Genomic DNA, 20,687 nt, shown 5'->3' on the forward strand with positions numbered 1-20,687 from the left:
GAACAGAGGGAAAGATCTCCCTTTCCATGCTTTGGATGGATGCCCATGAAATGCAGTGACCTGTTTAACTGAACTGTCATTCTCCGCTACTGAGGATGGGGGCCTTTCTTCTCCTGGGTGGAGCAGGTCAGTAGGCCTGGGCTGCCCCAAACATACTCCATTTCCAGGTATTTTCAACCACCTTTGGTTTATTCTGGCACCATCGACATTTCTGCCTTTGGATACTTTTCATGTCTTTTTTTTTTTTTTTTAATAACCTAGGTCCTGCTTGTCCCAACTTTCCAAAGAATGCAGCTTACTGATTCCTTTTCAGCTGCTGCTCTTCGGCTCTGTTCTTAACAGTCACACACAATAGAATGTGCTGCCTTGTTTTGATTAAAAAGAGTGGCTTTCTTACTTTGGAGAAATTACAGATGTGAGTGGGAGACTTCCTGCTGTCGGGCCTGCACAATGCTTTAAATGCCCTTCAGAACATCTGGAGAGTCACTTCAGATGGCTTTTCCCCAAAACACTGTGGTGTCAGAATTAAATGAAGAGGACTTCCTTGCCTTGAGGATGCTGTCACAGGTGGAGAAATGAATTTTCCCCTCACCTCTATTACAATAGCTGTATCTTACTTTAAAGCATTGTCTGGATTCTCTATTCAAATGTCAGAAATTGTGACTCAGAAAGAATGGCACCTTTTTATTCAAAATAAGATTCAGGCTTTAGAACTTAATCACAGATGACACTCTAATTCTGAATGCTGCCTTATAACAAACTCCAAATATTCCTGGGGGTCTGAAAGCACTTCCGGGGTTATATTAGCAGTATTAGACATTCTGCCAGAGTTCCCTCTTGGATCATGTAGGCACCTTGTTTTTGGATGATTTCAAAGAAGAAAGCCTAATTTAGGTTTGCAGATCCTCAGGGTCTCAAAAAGTGGCCCATGGAGTGGGGAGGTGCTGCACGCCTTAGGATTTGGGATCTTCCCAAGTCTTTATTAAGGACACAAAAGACATACAAGATCTATGTTCTTGAGAGACTCATAATCTCACTGGGTGAAAACATGAAAGAATGAAAGAATAACACAAGCCATTAGACAGTCACTGTGAGTGTGTGGTACATGGAAATGAGAAGTCTTGGAGAAGTCCTCTTGGGCTGGAGAAGTCGGAGGAGGCTGCATGGTGGAGCTGAGACTTGAGTTAGACCTTGCAGAACTAGTAACATTTGTTACTGAAGGGGAAAGCATCCTATTTTAGAAAATATGCCCAGTGGTACTGTATCTTTAAGCAAATTTTTATCAAATGACTCTACCAACATCATCCCAAAGAAGAGGGATCCTAAAATCACCACTTTCTTCTCCATGCAGTACTTTGCTGAGGTCCTTTTGTATCTGAACAATACCTCATGTCTGAAGACAGTTCTTTATGGGTAGCTGTTACTGCTGTATGCTGCCATGACCCTAGGATGTTGGTTAGAAGTTGCCCATTGCTGTGGGGCTCCCAGTCTCTACAGCCTGAGATCCCTCTCCCTGATACGAGCATGCCTCTTGCCTTTCAGCAGTACTGAGTTTTTATGTTTCCCTCCACCACAGCCAATTTCATGTCAACTTACCATATGCAATAATAAAAAGGTGACAGGCATCCAAAAGAATAATGACAGCAATGGAGTATAATATATTGAATATAATTTTTGAAAACTTCGTATTTCATAGTGATACTTAAAAAGAGAGAGACAGCACGAGAGAAAAAAAGGAAACCTCATTTTTACAGAAGAGTGCTGGCTGATAAATGTAGAGGAATGATACATATAAAACTACCATTTTGGAACTCTCTGTAGTAACTGAATAATGAACGGATGCGGAAACTACTGGAGGAAAGGTCGTTGGCCTACTAGGTTCACGCGAACTCAAAGTATTCCACCATTGTTTACTTATTTATGACAAAGGGAAGAATGTGCCCTTAGAGTGAAGAGGTGTGGCAGTCATCACCTTAACCAAATGGCCAAGAAGTGGCACAGCATGGCATTATGTGCCTCCTGGTTTGATGCATATAACTTCCCCTTTGCAGTGTTCTTGTGGAAATGTTGACCTGAATCTAATCATGACAGTAAAGTCAGATGAGTCTGGACAACTGATCTGGGCCCTTCAAAGGAATTAGTGTCACATAGAACAGAGGAAGGCAGGGGGCCAGTTCTCAGTAGGTGGGGATGGGAGGTGAGGTTGGGAGAACTAAAGGACATAACAGCAAAAATGCAAAGTATAAACTTTGGTTGAATTCTGAGTTAAAAAAAATCTATAAAAGACAATTTCACTTGGATATAGACTGTAGGTTGGATGATATCATTAAATTCATGATTTTTTTTTAGGTTAATGGTGTTGTAGTTATGTAGAAAGTTTCTGTTTTAGGGAGATGCATGCCGAAGTACGGAGGTATGAAGTATCATGATGCCTGTAAACTTCTTTTGGATGGTTTGGCAAAAAGGAACTGAGCTGTATATACCAACACATACAGAGATGGTGGTGAAGGGTGGTGGTAGGCTGTTAATAGTAGGTGAAACTAGTTCAAGTGTATAGGAGTGTTCATAGTGCTGTTCCTACCATTTGTCTGTGGAAAGACAAATGGAAAGTAATTCCATTTGTCAGTTGAAAATTTTAAAAATTGAAAATATTTAAAAACAGATGATGAGCAGGGTGGGTATAGCTCAGTGGTAGAGCACATGCTTGGCATGCACGATGTCCTGGATTCAACCCCCAGTACCTCCATTAAAAAAAAAAAGATGATGAGACAGGATGTTTTGGGGATAGTCTAAAACAACTGGCTTGCTGAATATTATTAGTTTTTAATTGTGGTGGTACAGTGTAGTTGACACTATATAACTGAATTGAATTTGCACAAGGAGGTATTAATAATCCCATTGGATAGACAGAGATAGAGACATGTTGAGGTTGGGGGGCTGGACTAAGCCCGGTTAGACTCAGAGCCAGGACTAGAACCCAGGTTTTCTACGTCAGTGCCCAGCAGTCTCTCTACTATGGCTCATCACAGGTATAGCCTGGACGCTTGTCATCCTTTGCCAGGCATCCCTTCTCGGAAGGGTCTGGGAGAATTAATTGCTGTGCCCTTTCCTTCTGTGTGTGTAGTTCAGATGGGAATCAGGTTGTCTCCCTTTTGAGACTGGTATGACCAGTCATCTAGAATATTTTAAAGGTGGTGCGGCCAAATCCTGCACACTCGGGGCACATTTCAAGGTAGCCTCTTGAACCTGCACCCCAATGTTCATAGCAGCACTATTTACAATAGCCAAGACATGGAAACAGCCTAAATGTCCATCAACAGGTGACTGGATAAAGAAGGTGTGATATGTTTATACAATGGAATACTATTCAGCCATAAAAATGACAACATAATGCCATTTGCAGCAACATGGATGTCCCTGGAGAATGTCATTCTAAGTGAAGTAAGCCAGAAAGAGAAAAAAAAAATACCATATGAGATCGCTCATATGTGGAATCTAATAAATAAATAAATAAATACAAAACAGAAACAGACTCATAGACATAGAATACAAACTTGTGGTTGCCAAGGGGGCGGGGGGTGAGAAGGGACAGACTGGGAGTTTGAAATTTGTAGATACTGACAGGCATATGTAGACTAGATAAACAAGGTTATACTATATAGCACGGGGAAATATATACAAGATCTTGTGGTAGCTCACAGCGAAAAAGAATGTGACAATGAATATATGTATGTCATGTATAACTGAAAAATTGTGCTCTACACTGGAATTTGATACAACATTGTGAACTGACTATTACTCAAAAAAAAAATGTTAAAAAAAAAAAACGGTAGCCTCTTGAGGAGATCTAATGAAAAGCCAAAGTGGCTATAAAGAGACATAAGAGCATAATGCATAGTTTTAGCATTAGCCCCACTGAGCTTCTCCAGCATCAAGTCAAGTGTTTTGTTTTCATTAAATGAGCTCACAGTTGGTAAAGGTCTGGGTGGGGGGAGGGCAGGAAAGGTTCCACAAAAGCTAAATCTCAAGCACTGCTAATAATGAGAAGAGGAGGCTTGCTTTCATTATTTTCTAATTAAAGAGTTGAACTTTATAGCTGAGGAAATAAAGCTTTCCTCTTTAAATGTAATACCCTCCTACAGCGGGGCGCTCCTTCACTTCCAGAAGGGCCCATTCAGCTGAGAACAAGGGCCAAGCAATGACTAATCACTCTTCTCCAGAGGAAGAGCCTGAGTGGGGAGGGGGATGGACACATAACGCCCCCACAGGCTCTCTAGGAGCAATGGAGCTGCACTTTTCATTAACTTCAGCGGTGGGGCAAGTCCACCCTGCTGGTAGGCACTATTCTTCTTAAAACCATAACTAATGCAAGTTAATGGCCCCTAATAGAAACAGTGTGCGGTGCTTGTGTACAGATGCTAAAACATGATGTGTAAGAACAAATCTTTGGTTGCTCCTTGGGTTTGGTAAGGTGGCCCCCTCTTATGAGCTCATAGCCCCCAGTGGGTTATCTCAACTTTCATTTGCCTATTAATCTTCTTCCACATTGTCTGCTCATTCAGTCCTGTTCCACTCCACTCCCATCACAGTCCATTTACCTGGGAGGGGTACCTATTGGTTCCTGATTATTGTTAGATTTAGGTCAAAATTGAAGGGAGTCTTGGGTATTTGTGATCTCTAAATAAAGACTACTCTACTGAGTGGTTTTTCTTTAATACGTTTTTTTGAGTTACTTCTAAGCCTTTATCCCCTTTTCCCTGCATTCAAGACCCTCTGCAATCTCCTCCCCCTTGTCATTTATCTAAACATATTTCTCATTTTTTAAGCAAGATGTTTACTCCCAATGCATATGCCTCATCCTGTTTTCCTCCTTCCCACAGCCATGCTTTCGCTTATGTTCACTTGGAATACTTAGTCCCCTTTTCTCAGTATGTGGTACCACATGATGGTTAAGACCATGACTCTGGAGTGAAGACCATCTGGGTCTAAATCTTGACCTTGAGTAAATTACTTAACTTCTCAGTGCCTTGGTTTCCTCATCTAAAAATGGAGCTGATGGTCCCTACGTCATCGGGTTGCTGTGAGACTTAAATGAGTTTAAAAAAAAAAGTACTGAAAAGCAGCAGAGGCATTTAATAAGGGCTGTATAAATATTTGCTGCCATTATCACCTTTACTCATACAAATGTTAATGATCTCCAAGGTCTAACTCAAGTCTCAGCTCCTCCATCCAGCCTCTTTGACTTCTTTAGCCCAAGAGGACTTCTCCAAGACTTCTCATTTCTGTGTACCACACACTCTCATGGTGAATGTCTGTTGGCTTGTATTATTCTTTCATTATGTCATGTTTTCTCCCATTGAGATTACAAGCTTCTGAAAGACATGGATCTTATATGTCTTTTGTGTCCTCAATAAAGACATGGAAAGACCACAAATCCTAAGGTGTGCAGTACCTCCCCACTCAGTGCTTGCTCTATAAGTGCCCTGTTTCTGACAGGGGACATGATGAGTGAGTAGTTCCAAATCCATATGCAATGGTGAGTCAGAAACACTTTATAAACAGCTGGAAGAGCTATAGTACGTGACGGAAGTGGAGGAGTTGAGAGACTTGGGTATTCGAGAAGGTTTTCTAGATCAAGTATCCTTTTTTGGTGTTCAAGATTTGCAAGTTAAGAATACGAGTTATTTTGAAATTATTTTTGGTTGCTGCTCTATATTCTTTTGATTGTAATGCTCTGAATCAGGGCTACATTGGCTACAGCTTTGTCACATGACAATTATATGTATTGAATTATACGTCCACAAGGTAAAAGTACTATTGCAAATGCAGTTCACCATTGATACCAATTTCTAGAATCCATTATATAAAAGAAGTCCTCTGTGAGCTGGTCTCTTCTTTTGCTTCATGACCACTTCCTCATTTCAGGGTCATCTAATGCATGTTCTCTCTTTCGTTAAGGGCATTTAAGCTCATTTATTGCCTCATCACAATCCTGCCATGGGCTGTAACCAAAGCAGAACAAGGTAGAGGGATGTGGATGTGGGGAGCAGAATTGAAGATGAGTCACTGAGCTTTGGATATAAATGAGACATGGTACCCAGGACGTTGCCTCTGAATGGTGGGGCAAAGGAGGGTGCCCCATGTGAAGATAGCAGGGATCCCAGAAGGAAGGAAGTCAAGCAGGTGGACAGTGAAGAGAATGAGTTAGGTTATCTTAATATGATGCCCCTTGAACTTTAATGGGCATGTGATCGCTTGGAATCTTATGAAAATGCAGTTTCTAAGTTGGTGGATCTGGGATGAGCCTGAAAGTCTGCATTTCTGACCAGCTCTCAGAAGATGCTGTAATAGCTTGTCCATGGACCATACTTTACATAACAAGTCCTTAGGAAAGAACATGAAAGGGATAGGCCTGTGAGCCTGGTAACCTGATGGGTAATTGGCAGATAAAGAGACATTATTTTCAAGTGTTAAAGGATGTAGGGAATGGGCGTAGATGACGTTGCTTCAGAAATAAAGTGAGCAGGTTCCAAGGGGAAGGTGAAAAATGAGAGAGCGAGAGAGTGAGCAGGGTCCGTTGACCAACTACTCTACCTACTTGGAGAATATCCTCCCGAATTCTTTTCAGTTGAAACTTGAAATTTCTGTGCTCTCTCTTAACCAAGACAGCCACTCCCCTCCAGGCTGTCTCTTCTCAGCTTCAAAGCAGTCCACTGATGTAGTGAACAATTTCATCAGTTGGAAATTGGGTCACTGTAAATCCTCAGGGCCCATTTGATTAATTTTAAACTTAATGGGTTGGCTGGCTGTCATATGAACATACGACCCAGCAGCTGTCCCACACAACTCCTTTAACCCTTGGCATTTTAGGTCAAAAAGGATGTCACCGGCGAGTAGGAACATGGTAAAAGACGAGAAAGGGCTCACCTCAAGCTAGAAGTGAGAATAGCAGGGGCTGTATGGCAGAGCCTGAATATGCAGGCTTACTCACAGTGTTACGGACTCGTTATTCATCCCTTGAAAAGCATTTCCTGGTACGGTGGTAATGTGTAAGTTATCACAAATTTCCCTTGAGGAATGAAACGAGAAATATTTACTTTCCAAATTTTAGCTGCAAATAGGAAAGTGTTATGCATAGCAATCAGTCTGGTACTTACAGAATGAAATTAAATTCCAAGGAGAAGATCTTCGTAACATCTGGAAGCTTTCGGATGCCTGTGTTACAGATGCTTCTGCGATTTGGGGCAGGGTGGGGATGTAGGCACAATGAGTAAAAGTGATAGTTAGTAAGGTATAAAATAAATCTAAAAAAAAACAGTAGAAAAGCACTTTGCCAATATTCTTTTCACATTAAATTCAAAACCCTGGAGTTTGGCTTTATCAGTAACACTTTTAGCTGTTGAAGGTCATCAGAATTTCAAAGCCCCTAACACTGTGGGAGAAGTTGCTCTAATGACTCCTATTTAGAGATCGAGGGGCTGAGACCAAACTTTTAGGCTTTTTCCATTTATGTTTCTATTTCCAGCCTGTCTTTTCCTGTTGCATCAATTGCTTTTTCCTGTTGTACTGCATTCCATTTCCTTTTGGTAGTTGATCCCATGCTCTTGATGGTTCTTGAAAGCATCCCTTACTTTAGAACAGGTTTGAACTCCAACACTTCAGGAGGATTAATCTCTGTATGAGAAATCCCTATCCCTCGTGATTAAAAATCTCCCTTTACTTAGCTTCCTCGCGATTCAGGGAGTTCTCCCTTGTATCTCACTGAGATCAACATTCTTTTGGTTATTGGAGCTACTCAAGACACCTCTTCCTTTCCTCCCATCTTTTATTTAGCCTTCAAAGAAGAGAGAGGCTTCAGCGATAGAGTAAATGAAAGGATATTTTATTACAGAAAAACGGGACTCCTTAAGCAGGGTCCAGACATCTGGATCTCCCCTGGCCAAATTTTAAATTCACCAGTCATGGACTCTGGACAACTGAAATGAACTGCCCGGCACTCTGGTAACAACGAAAAGAAGTCAGGTTTCTCTTTTGGCTCTCTCTGGCCTCCTCCTTACCCGATACTCCAGATCTCACAGGATCCTTGCCCTGTCTGTGGCGGGTAAAGGCTATGTGGGCTTGGGCTGCAGTGTGTACTGCGGTCGGAGAAATACCACTTTTCTGGAGTGAAAATGCTATTCAATAAAGATGGTGATTCTTAGATAACAAGGGGCCACAGTGGTCAAACTTGACTCTGGGTTTTTCCAAAGTGGTTGATGTTGTAGATGCTTATGTGTCCTGTAGACCCGTTGGAGGTCCAGAAAAGCAGAACACCTGGGTTAGGAATCGTTCTCCAGCATCAGAGCAGCCGAAGGAGCTACACCAGTGCCCCAGGCAGGACTGCTTACATGATGTGGAACACTGGGGAGATGTCTGCCCCTACTTACTTTTTAATTTTTTTTAAATGGTGGTAGGAATTGTGGACTTTGCATCCTCTGGAGATTTTTGTGGAATTTAATTTATCAAGAAGAAGAGAGAAAGGACATCTATGTTAGAGGGTTCAATGTTAATTTTTTTCTGGGTGAATAAGTGGTTACTTGATATGTGAGAAGGTCCATAGGGATAAATGTATAGGTTGTATCAAGTTTCAGAAATTCTGGTTTTGTTGGCAAGGCAGTGAATCTGCTGGGCTACAGTGGTACTCAACATACAATTCTGACTAGTGGACTTAATAAGATTTAATGGGAAATAGAAAATAATGATTTCATTTATATGGCATAGCGCCTATCTCAAGGCAATACTTAAAAAGTTTTTACTTAATGAATAAATGAACACATGAAAGAAAGGAGATGAGTAATTCTCAACCAGGGAGAGGGGTCAGATCAGAATTGCTTCTCTAACTTTCACCTGTGCTCAGTCTACATCACCACCTCACCTTAGAGATTTCGATTTACCCTTTTTCGAGTGTCCTGACCTCCCCACCCCATTACCACCATCACTTTGAAAATCACTGTACAGGGGTGATAGTCTTTTTGGATGTTTGGGACAGAGAAAGCATTGGGAACCACTTAGGTATATTTGAAAGTACCCAGCATGGTGGCTAATAAGAAATGGTGATTAAGTTTTAATCAGAAGGCTGAAGACAGACATGCAAATAAGGCTAAGTATACGGTTTAGAAATTCTTCCCAACCTTCTAATTATTTAGGTTTTCATCAGATGCCCACATTCTCCTCCCCAGTTGCTTAAAAAAGGAAAATTCCTCACAAGTATTTTAACCGGGGGAGATTTGTAAATGCTCCAGGCTCAATGTATACCAAGTTTTTGGTATTCTGGATCAGTCTGCAAAGAGAAATGGAAAAAAACAGGCAGCTGTTTAATAGATATGTTTTGTTTGGAATTCAGAAGACTATGGTTACCAGAAGATGCTGGCTGAAAATGGCATCAGCAAAATCAAGTGATTTTCCTGTGCTTGAGAGTCACTCCTGAGACCCTGGGGATGGAAACAGAATGGTGAGAGCCAGTTGGTTATTGCCAGGTTCTGCGCTCAACTTCTTGTTGAGACAGGTGAAAGCATCATAGCTGGGGGCCTGTTCCAAACTCCCTTGTACCTCTAGAAGAAGCACCAACATCCAGGGCTCCTGGCCAGGTAGGTCTCTACCTGCCATGGAGCAGCACCCTGAGGGTGATGGGAGATCCCACTCCCAGGAGAAATGAGCAAATTGGCTTCTTTCCCTTGTAAGCAAACTGGTCTTCATATTGAGCTGGCAGCCATACTGACCAGTTATCCAGATGGGCACTCAGTCTTTGGAAACTCCCAGGCCAGAGTCCAAGGGCTTGGATTTGGGGGATTTTATGCCCATGCTATAGATAATTTGTTGTGTGATGATGCCTCACCTCCTAACATCCCTGAGCTAGTGTTCCCTTCTGTAAAATTGGCATAATAATAACCCTCTTCCTACTTCACAGGTTGGTAGGTACTGAGTAATAGAATAGGTTGGGATAATGTACAAGGCAAGGCTTTGCAAAGTATGGACTTACAGCCATGGTACCGCAGTGGTGTTACTGCCCTTCTCCCGAGTTCCCCAGTGACTTCGATCCCTTGAGAAGCAGCCACATTTACAGGTCCTGTCTACTTTGGAGTTAACAAAAGGCCAGTAAATGCCTTTGGCTTTTGTAAAGCCATGTAACAACCACCCAAGGAAATGATAATTAGTCTTGTTCTGTAGAGAAAATACAGTGTATTGGTTAGGTGGACAGGCTCTGGAATCAGTTTGGTTTTACATGCTGATTGTACTAATTGTATGACCTTGGATACGTCACTTAAAGCATGGTCTCCTCATAGGACAGTTTTTGAGGAGTAAATGTGCCTGTCTGGTTCACAGTAAAGCCTCCACCAGTGTTAACAATGATTATTAGAGTTGATGAAATCAGGAAGTTGGATGATTTGTCTTGGAGTCACAGAGCTAAGAAGTAGTGGAACTTGGAGGTGAACCCAGTTTTTCTGACTCCAAGTCTGGTGGGTGTTCTGCCTTACTCTAGTTACCCACCATTGGTGCCTATTTCCATCTTTTTTGTCCCTTTGATTCTTTAGAGGTGAATGACATTTTGTTGTGATTATTTTTATGGTACCTGAGCCAAGCAATCACAGACTGTGTAAGGCATTATGTAGATAGGATGAAAGGAACTTTAACTTCTTAGGAATCCTTGTGGGTCTGGCCTTAGACCACTCATCCATCCATTCGTTCATTCAACATTTATTGAGCACCTGTGTGTGTCAGGCATTGTTCCAGGTGCTGGGGATACCACTGTGAACAAAGCAAAGAGAGCTTGTGGGGAGCAAACATTCTGGTCTCAGGGCCTTCCTTGGGTAAAGTCCATAAACTTTCCCTTGGAGCACTTCATTTTTCTTTCTGTATCAATAAATTGTTACTTTATCTATTAATCAATATTGCTTTGCATCCTGAGCAGTTTTATTTATCTTAAGCTGTTCTGTTTCAACTTCTCTTGGGAAATCTGTTAAAACTGTAGGTTTGCAGATTTCCAGGTCTGGGATAGGACTGTCATCTATAGTGATAATGACCTTCCCATCACTCCCCACCCCCATGAAATTCTACATCACAGCCAAGTCCAGACTATACCTTTTGCACTTAAATACTCATTATTTTGGATTTCCCATAATTGATGAGTTAGTCTTACCTCCCTGGCTACACTGTCATGTCTTGGGGGAGATTTATATTTTCCCTCCTATGTGTTTCAGTAGCACTTGACCCTTGGGTGGACATGTGTGCCCACATACTTATGAATTAATTATTCTCTTTAGATAATTGCCAACTGAACCATTCATAGGGAGGCCTTGTGGTACAGTGGAAAATGCATAAGCTTTGAAGGAAGACTGGCCGAGGTTGAATTCCAGCCCTGCCATTGTCCAAGATGCCACTTCGGTCAAATTACTGACCACCCTGAGCCTCCATTCCTTCCCCTGAACAAAAGGGATAATTACCCCACTTTGCAGGACAGCTGTGAGGATTAAATGGCACAACCTGGAGGAAATAAAGACCAAACACAAGTGCTCAAAATCTATTTGTTGCTAACATCCTTCCCCCTTCCTTAACTTTCAGAACTCCCATGTAGATGAAATTTGTGGAAGCTCAGGTTGGGGCCAAGCAAGGCAACAGTAAGAAACCTGGTTTAGGAGTCCTGTGACCTGACTTCTAGTCCCAACTCTGGCACTAACTTGTTTTGTGACATCAGGCAAGTCAGTTAACCGCTTTGGGCCACAGGTTCATCATCTGAAAACTAAATAGAGCCAGTCTTCTCCCATCTTTTTTTTGTTTTTGTAAATTAGAGGAAAATGATAATTTGGAAAGAGTTATTTTTAAGAATTAATTCTAAAACATCACAATACCAACAACAAATCCAACATACACATGCCAAACTCTTTTACATAGCAGGTTTCCAAGAACCATTTACTAAATAGATGAATATGCCCAAGCAGTCACCAGTGAATTCATGATTTCTAAGCTCCTTTCCAAATTTTCCCACTACCCCAAGTACTCTATACCCTCCCTTCCATAAAGTGGGAGCTACCTGGCAGGACTCCACAATGTCAATTTTAATTTCCAACTTTGTGTTGTGATGTTTCAGAGTTTATACAGCTCCCAGGGAGAAGCAGTTGTCACCATGGCAACCTTCAGGCCACTGCAGTGAGAGAAATTAGTGCCTGCCCAGACCTAGTAATTGCTGTAGTCTTTTCCTCTTGGATTCCTAGCAGTGGATGCTTGAATACAAATACTGAGTGGGCTCCAGCCAGCGAGGGTAATAGTGTACAGCAATAAACTATCTGTTAGCTGGTGCTTACATTTCAGACAAATTGAGGAGGCTGTCAAAGGCATTAGCTTCTATCTTTTCCAGGGAATCACTCTGAGAGATTTCACTAGGGGAGAGAGGAAAAAAAAAAAAAAAAAAAGAAGAAACATGAAAGAAATGACTGTGTCCGCATGATAATAAGCTGTGTGCATGACCCAACAACTGGGGACTCCAGTGTGTCCTTTTAAAAAAGAATAGGAATGCCTTAAGTTGTCCTCACATTATAAAGTGTTCACACCGCCTGCTTTAGGAGCACTTTTGGGCACATGCAACCCAGATGCAGTTGAAATGCAAGTTTCAGTATTCCTTGGTGATGTGACAGGGTTTTTCCTTATCTATGACTCAGAGTCACCGATTGTTAGATGGATATGCCCTTTGGGAAAAATCTTGTCAGATGCCTTGTTTTCCAGCTTTGGAAATAAAAGCTCTAAGGGAGGCAAATAGTGCTTACAGGAAGATTCAGAACTAGGATCAGAATGTCTGTGTTCCTGGCGCCATCCCTCTAGTGAGGTTTTAACTTGGGTTAGAGCTCATTATTTCTTAACTCTTTACCCCTTTCCCCAAATCCAGTTCTGAGGTAGTTGTGAAGTGGTTGACTCCTGCATGCAGTGTCCTTCTTGGGTTGTAACTGTCTATTTACCTGACCGTTTTCCTAACTGTGTTAACAAACTGAGGACCAGGAGTAGATCCTGTTCATTTCTGAATCTCTGGTGGCTTCATATAGCCTGGCACAGAGGGTATGGATGAATGAATAGATAAATGAGTGAATAGATTTTTTTTTTAAAAGGACACAAAAGTAAAGGAACCAGCTTTGCCATATACCACCCTCAAGCATGTAGGTAATGTCAGTGTTACCTTAAAATCCCAACATAAGCTACCATTTGCTGCCAGCTTGAATTCTAAGGTTAACATTCACTGAAGGCTTCAGACTTGATGAGAGCTTTAGCCCATAGAAAGGCTGAGCCTAAGGCAGTTAAAGTCTTTTATGAGTAGCACAGTGATGGATAGTTCCTGGGCTGATTCATCTTATTCCTACCTAATGGTTTGCTGATTTAACTGTGGCTGTACTTCTCTCTAAGAAGTCTTAATGCATTGTAAGTTATCAAAACTCAACATTTAAACTTGAGAGAAGAGTAAGGGTTAGGCTCAAGCAAACTGAAATTTCTGTAACCTGCAGTGAATTTCCTATAATATGTACTTATTCTTAAGGAATTATTTTTTAATATCCTCATTGCTCGACAACACCCTAAAGAGCAATCAGATATTCCCCAAGGGGCTAGGACTGATGGGGTAGCATCTTCTGTAGAGATGCAGATCTGCTTCCAAAGCCCAGAGGATTACTAAGATCAGAGATACTCTCTGGGAACTAAATGGCCTCTGAGGTCCTTTGAGCCAGACTAACATTGGGGAAGATGCTGGAATATTGGACTCCTTCAAAAGTTCTCTTTCCGTGTATGGGATCTTGTGCCCTAGAAGCCGACCCAGGGACACAGGATTGAAGTTACATCCAACACAAATATGAGATCACATTGCATTCTCAGGCTGCTTTTGATAAATGCCTTTTATCAATATGGCTATAAATACTTTGTTTTTGTCATACTCATATTTTAGATACAAAGATAATCTTCTGATGCACAATAAACTTTCAACACATTTTCTTCTATGTGGGTGTTATCTAAAAATGTGACATGAGGGAATATCTGCTCTAGCAGAGGGAGAATTTTTATGATTGGAATCTATCTTCTTTTCTACTTGAGTAGTTTATCATCATCTATCAAAATGCATTCAGTTCACTGAAGCAAGGTTAATTATCTGGATTTTAATGACTCTTGAAAATCATACCTTTTCTTCAAAGGTCCCTGGATATTATTTGTAAAGATAAAAAATATAAGGGTTTTCTAAACACAGTTTCTCTCCTAGAAAACTTATCCCTTTTCAACTATGTGTTCTCCGAGAAAAAAAAATTTATTCCAATTATAAATGTCTTTTGATATGCAGTATCTTACTTACATTTTTATGACCTCATTAAGTCCTCTGAAAGCTTGAGATGGGATTACTTTGATAGGGAGATAGGTGAGTGATCTAGAAAAGAAAAATGGAAAGCCAAGAATTTAAGATTAAGATTGGGTGCCTTTTAAGTTCATGAATAAAATTGTGTGTCTGTGTGTGTGTGTGTGTGTATGTGTGTGTGTGACTATAGAATACCCAACAACTGGATTCAAGTTGAAAATTCTAACTTGTATCAATAGAGAGATGTGGCATGACTTATTCTTGATCTTTAGCGAAGAATGTGTAATTTTGTAGTTAAGACTGTGAACTTCGGGATCAGACACACCCAGGTTCAAATCCCCACTTTCCCACTACTTGGCTGTAGGACCCTGAGTGTGTTATTTAAGCCCTCTGTTTCAGTTTCTTCATCTATAAAATTGAAATAATAATTCCTGTTTCACAGGGTTGTTATGATGATTAATCAAAATAACCTGTATAAATAATAGGGCTTGGCACCAAGTTAACAGTTAAGGCATAGTTCTAGGCTGGCCTTATAGGCTTGTTTGGAGGATAGAAAGAAGCTATCTTGGGTAGAGTGGAGAAATGGATGGTGAAAATACAACTGAAAACCAGGCAGGCTGGAGAAGGGAAGACTCACTAAGAACATGCTCCCACTTTGGCCTCGTCCATCTTCCCCAGGCAGCCTATTTTAATATTATCCCAACCAGACCACTTTGTTCCTGTGGTTAAATCAAATGGGCATCTCATGCCATTTTGGGGGAACATCTATAGAGATTCCTTCAGGCACTCACTTATATCCAGAGGAACAATCTAAGTGTTCTCAAATTTTGCATTACATAAAAGGTGAGAAAAGAGTGCTTACTCAGTGATAGCAAAACCACAATAGGATGACGTGTGAGTGCCAAAGGAACCTAGGGTTAAGGTAACTCAGGAGAAAGCACCAGCAAGGCAGAGATGAACCATCAACCAATATTCATCAAGCATCTGCTGTGACTGGAGGATTTGGCCCATGGACTGGAAGAGAGGAGGGCAGGGGAGCAGGACATCTCAGGAGGGAAGTGACCATCAGGAACATGGAGAAGAGTGGTGGGAGATGCTGCCTTCTTTTCACGTGTGTGTGCTGTACAGCCTGCCTTAGCTGCTAGGAGAGGACATCTCCGCCATGACGAGCAGATCCCAGGCAGTGAGGTGTCTTACAGTCCCAGGAGGGACTTGCCACTGGTGTAACGTGCTGTGTGAATTATGCGCACCCCACTATACCCTTATTTTATCCACTCAACAATGGTGTGAGGTGGGGATTTCTCTTTCATAGCAGAAGAAACTGGACCACAAGAGATTCAGTCACCAGAACAAGGTAACATGACCCAGCAGGCGGAATCCAGATATTCTTCCTGCTGTGCAACATTGGGCTAAAATCTGTGATTCCCAACCCGCTTTCTCCCTTTTCTTTTTTCTCTGACTTTATTGAGGGATAATTGACAGGATCTACTCAGCAATTTTCAAATGTGCAATACCGTGTTCTTAGCTATAGTCATCAGGCTGTACGTTCGATCCTTAGAAATTATTCTTCTTACAACTGAAGGTTTGTACCCTTTGACCTATATCTCCCCATTTCCCCCTTCCCCCCAAGCTCCTGGCAACCACCATTTTATTCTCTATTTCTATGAAATTGGCTTTCTTTTTTTCTTCTACATTCCACATATAAATGTGATACTATTAGTATTTGTTTTTCTCTGTCTGGCTTATTTCACTTAGCATAATGCCCTCCAGTTTCATCCATGTTGTTGAAAATGGCAAGATTTCCTTCTTTTTATGTCTGAAAAATATTCCATTGTGTATATATCCACCACATTTTCTTTATCCATTCATCTATCAAAGGACATTTAGGTTGTTTCCATATCCTGGCTATTATGAATAATGCTGCAGTGAACACAGGATGCAGATATCTGTTAAGAGATAGTGATTTCATTTCCTTTGGATATATACCAGGTCACCCACTCTCTCTCAGTGAGAAAGGTGAAAGGACAGGCATTGGGACCTTGCTTCGCTTGAGAGGAGGCATGTCACACTCTCACTATTCCTTCTGCAAAGAAGCTTCCCAGCAGTTCCTCTCTAGGGGCTAATGCAAAGAAATTTCACTTCAGAATAATGCTTTCACCCTCAATAGTCTCTTAGAGATGGTACAACCTAGAACAAGTAATCCAAACTTGGTCCTCTGATTTTGTTTTTTAAGAAAGTCCTACCAAGCACAGTGTTCAACACCCAAACTTATTTAATGGAGCATCCGAGAAGAACAGGGACAGTAGGGGGAGAAATCTTCTGATGGCATGTTTGCTTCCTATATTTCTTCTGGAATCATGTCTGCTTGGCTTACTGATTAAAAACACAGTTTTATTGCCCTCTGCACTGCCAAGTCAATAAATTTTCGGAAGAGAAAGCTGTATTCTACTATACCCCATGCAACATCAATAAAACTGACAGCCAAATTCTGATTCCAGAATCTTTATTGCTGGGGCTAATGCAGTGCAGAACATATTTTGGAGAGTGTTTACCTAAAAGCTTTCACTGAACCCTTCAGAGCTGTTTATTCATGCAAATGGAGCCCTGAAGCTGGAGCATCTCAGCAGGCAGTCTCCTCCCCCAAAAGGGAGCACAGTGTGGCTCCCAGGAGAGCAATTTGGCTCAGATTTGACCAGGGAGGTTGCCTGCGTTTTTTATTGATTTTTTTTTAGGGATGAGGGATGAGGAGCAAAGGTTGGATAGAAGTGAGAGGAGCCGTAGATCATGCCCTGGCCATCCTCCGTGACTGCAGATCAGCCCTGGTGCAAGATGAAATTTTGCAGAGTTGATGTTGAGGCCACAGCACAGGAAAGGCAGCGGTGATGAGAGTGAAGATAGAGTCCCCACCTTAAAAGAGCCATTGAGCGAACAAGAGGCTGCTATGTGGATGTGACTGGGGCAAGGAAGAGGGGCTAGTGGGGGTGGTCAGAGAATGGGGAGTGAGGTGAGGTGAGGTGAGGTGAGGTGAGGCAGGCGCCCCGAGCTTTTCTCAACAGAAATATTCTCATGAAATGATGTGGAGAATGTGGTTCTATGAATCCCAACCTGTTTTTCCCACTGACTTATATTTTTAGAGATGTCATGTCTTCCTTTCTGATTCGGCTTCAATTGTCAGCAGCTCCTAAGTGTTCAAGTGTCTGTTTTCTGTATTTAAATGTTTGTTCATTTGGCCCATGATTTGTTGATAACTATTTGACTTTACTCCCTTGGATGGTAATCCCTTCTCTGATGGATGCTTCTATGATTTTTGCCATGAAGCCAGAAACTTTTAGCATTGTGAACCGTTGTCTCAATAACCCTGCAATTCTACTCCTGTATACATCTCAGAGGATTCTCACACTGATACTTAAGGGGACTTGCACAAGGATTTTCTTCACAGTATTATGGCATCAGGGGGTGTTGGAGTGGACCTGAGTGTCCACTAGTGAGTGAGGGAGTGGTAAAATGTGGACAGTGCACACTTGCCTAATAGATCAGCAGTTAGAAGCAAGAGTCTAAGGCATGCAGAGCAACATGTGTGGATCTTAGAATCTTAGATCTAAGAGAAACAAGTAAGAAATTAATGATATATATACAATACTATTTGTAGAATTTAAATACATGCATACCAAACATTAGACATTAGAAAACTGTAAATATACCTCAGGATGATTGCCTATGATGAGCTGAAGGAAGTTGGAGAAGGGGATAAAATAAATAACTAAAACCAGAGAGGACTTTGAATGGCTTAATGATAATGTTACTTGAAGGAAGACATATGATCAACTTAACTCTCTGTACCTGAGAAACAAGTGAAAAAGAAAAAGGTTTTATTTTGATATATTGAGTTCCTCTTGCCTTCCCTTCTCTCCATCCTTCCTTTTCTTCCTTCCTTTCTTCTTCTTTTTTTTTTTTTTTATAAAAAGTTAGGACTACAATGTATTCCTAGAATTTTGTGAACTTCAGGATTCTTATGGAAAGGTCTAGTCAATATCATTTAATAACGAGCAGAAGCCAAGGAGGACTGGGGGAAAGGGAGCCAAAGGCAAGGACAGTCCAGGGTCAACAAAGGGAATGAAAGCTATGCATGAAGCAAAGAAAACTCAAGGAGGGGCAGAGCCTTTCCTGTCTCAGCCCGAGAGGGTGGCACCACCTAACGATGCATCTCGGATGGGTGATAAAGAACCAAGGTTACTGGGCAAATGTGAAGTTGAACTTGCAGGGTGGAGAGTTCTCTCTGCCTCTTGAATAGTGAGCAAGATGGCTGTGGAAGTACACGGTGTGGAACCATGCAGCTGCTTATATTTATTACATTTTACAGAACTTTATACAGTTTTAAACTTTGATTTTTAAATTAATGTATGATACAACACAAGTGATACCTGAATTACGGCGATGTCCACCTTACCCAGGTGCCTTTGCCAGAGATGTTCAAACAAACACTTAGACTGGATGACAAAGGCTGCCCTAGTTTCAACACTTCTGGAAACTCCCATCAACTCATGAATCCCATCAGCAAATCCCCTAGACCTTCTGCTTATGGGTTGAAGTTGATGTAAAAGCAGTCTCTACTCCTTAGGATTGGAAGTAAGGACTCACCCTAGTCCTGGGATCTTGTGATTGGTCATGACCTGGTGAAGTCCGGTGTCTTTCTGCATTGTCTCCACTAAACTCAACAATAATCAGAGGGTAGGGATGCACCTGCAGTACCTTGACTTACACGCCCCCCCCCCCCATATATTGGTACTCAATTTTGCCTTGATTCCTTATCCTGCAGCCTACCTGGTCTCCCCAGAGTCCATGTAGGAGGGGAGCCCCTGCCCTGCCTTCTTGTCATCAATCACCAGATCCTGACCCCTGTATTTTTGCCTCTTAGAAGACACTGCTGACCCAGAACAGTTCCTAGTTGCTATCTGGTTAGGATCAATGCAGTATCTCTCAACTGCTGGGTTCTGACTTTCAAACTGGGCCCCCAGCACAGATAGGGGCCCTGTGTTGGGGCTACCCAATGTAGTTGGGTTAGTTCCTCTAGTGGATGCTGTTGTGGGCTGCCAAAATCATGATTTAGGTCTGGAGTACTCATTCCTCTGGCTACTGGGAGAGTTGGCAACTGAAGCTCTCAGCTGAGTTGCTCTCCTGGAATTATCCTCAGTCTAAGATTGCCACCTTACTCAACATCAGGTCTTCTCCCCTGGGCAGCTCGCATCCAATTACTGGTCAGTGCGTAGAATAAAGGCCTAACCTTTTGCCTCAAGGTAGGACTAACCAGAAAGGCTATCCCGCTTTCAGAGCGTTTCCCATCAACCCTTTCACCTGGGCCCCTGACTCAGTCCCCTTCTCAGCCAACTCCTGTTGCCAGCCATGAGCTCACCTTCTGTCAGAGCCCAGCCATAGATAAGCAAATAGCATTCAGATAAACTCAGTCACCTTGAAGAAGATGATATGCTGCATTATCAGGTCCTCCTTCATTGTTTCTAATGTCTCCTGAGTCTCAAGGTTGGGGCTTGGGCCCCTCTTCTTCTATTTTTCTTCTAAGTTTAATAACACAGGTGACCCTGGGAGAAGCCAGTTTGTCTAGCTTACTGGGTTGCTAATGTACCCTCAAAATAATGTTAGCTGGAGAGTTTCCAGGTCAGGAGGGCTCTGTGTTCCCCTTCAAGGAAACCCAAGGTTTAGAAATCCTTGCTTGTAAAAACCTATCCATTGGGAGATATTTGCGTTATCAAACGGTTCTTTGTTCTACAGGAGGATTTGATGAAAGGTTCCTTTAAATAGCAAACTCCCTAGGTGAATGGAAAATACAGTTTGACACATTCTACTTTTAAAGACAGGTATCGCAGAAGCCAATTACAACTGTAGGTTCCCCTACCTCACCTTGGGTTTTTAGAGCTTGGTGTGCACAGATGGTTTCCAAGCAGGACCACATTCTGAAGCCCACAGGCTGAGCATGGCTGGAAGAAAAAAGCCAGGGAAGAAATACAGCACCAGTCTGGAGTCTTCAAAGCCTGGGTGGGATCTTTGCTTACCTTGCCTTTACCTCTCCTGCCCAGCATGGCAGAGTGAAATATTTTTATTCACTTCCCTTTAATTGTTTAGAAAAGCCATCCATATTATCGGTTTAAGAAAGCTACAAACATCCATCTATCTTTCACAGATGGTTTGTTTATTGCTAAAGCTACACACCCTGAATTTTAAAGCACTACAAAATCAGAGGGAGGGAAAAAGACAGAAGCCAGGGATGGTCAAAGATTTTTTACCTAATGAATTCATAGAAATGGGAGGGGGAAACATT

General features: G+C 41.8%; 1 protein-coding gene across 8 annotated transcripts in view; it reads right to left on the reverse strand.

Moving 5' to 3' along the window:
• LHCGR (luteinizing hormone/choriogonadotropin receptor) overlaps nucleotides 1-20,687 on the reverse strand; it is a 54,922-nt gene that overhangs the window by 23,065 nt on the left and 11,170 nt on the right. For 3 of the 8 annotated variants that reach the window (XM_032497490.1, XM_032497491.1, XM_032497486.1), the window contains exons 2-6: nucleotides 14,357-14,428; nucleotides 12,339-12,413; nucleotides 9,245-9,319; nucleotides 7,158-7,232; nucleotides 6,992-7,069 (exon numbers count right to left, since the gene is read on the reverse strand). In XM_032497490.1, coding sequence (XP_032353381.1) covers nucleotides 6,992-7,069; nucleotides 7,158-7,232; nucleotides 9,245-9,319; nucleotides 12,339-12,413; nucleotides 14,357-14,428 — 375 coding nt within the window. Of the gene's footprint in view, nucleotides 1-6,991; nucleotides 7,070-7,157; nucleotides 7,233-9,244; nucleotides 9,320-10,018; nucleotides 10,201-10,609; nucleotides 11,198-12,338; nucleotides 12,414-14,356; nucleotides 14,429-20,687 lie in introns of those variants that run through there. The other 5 variants (XM_032497492.1, XM_032497487.1, XM_032497489.1 and 2 more) reach the window with 5 other exon arrangements.

The sequence above is a fragment of the Camelus ferus genome, chromosome 15 (assembly GCF_009834535.1).
Source record: "Camelus ferus isolate YT-003-E chromosome 15, BCGSAC_Cfer_1.0, whole genome shotgun sequence".
Lineage (NCBI taxonomy): Eukaryota > Metazoa > Chordata > Mammalia > Artiodactyla > Camelidae > Camelus > Camelus ferus.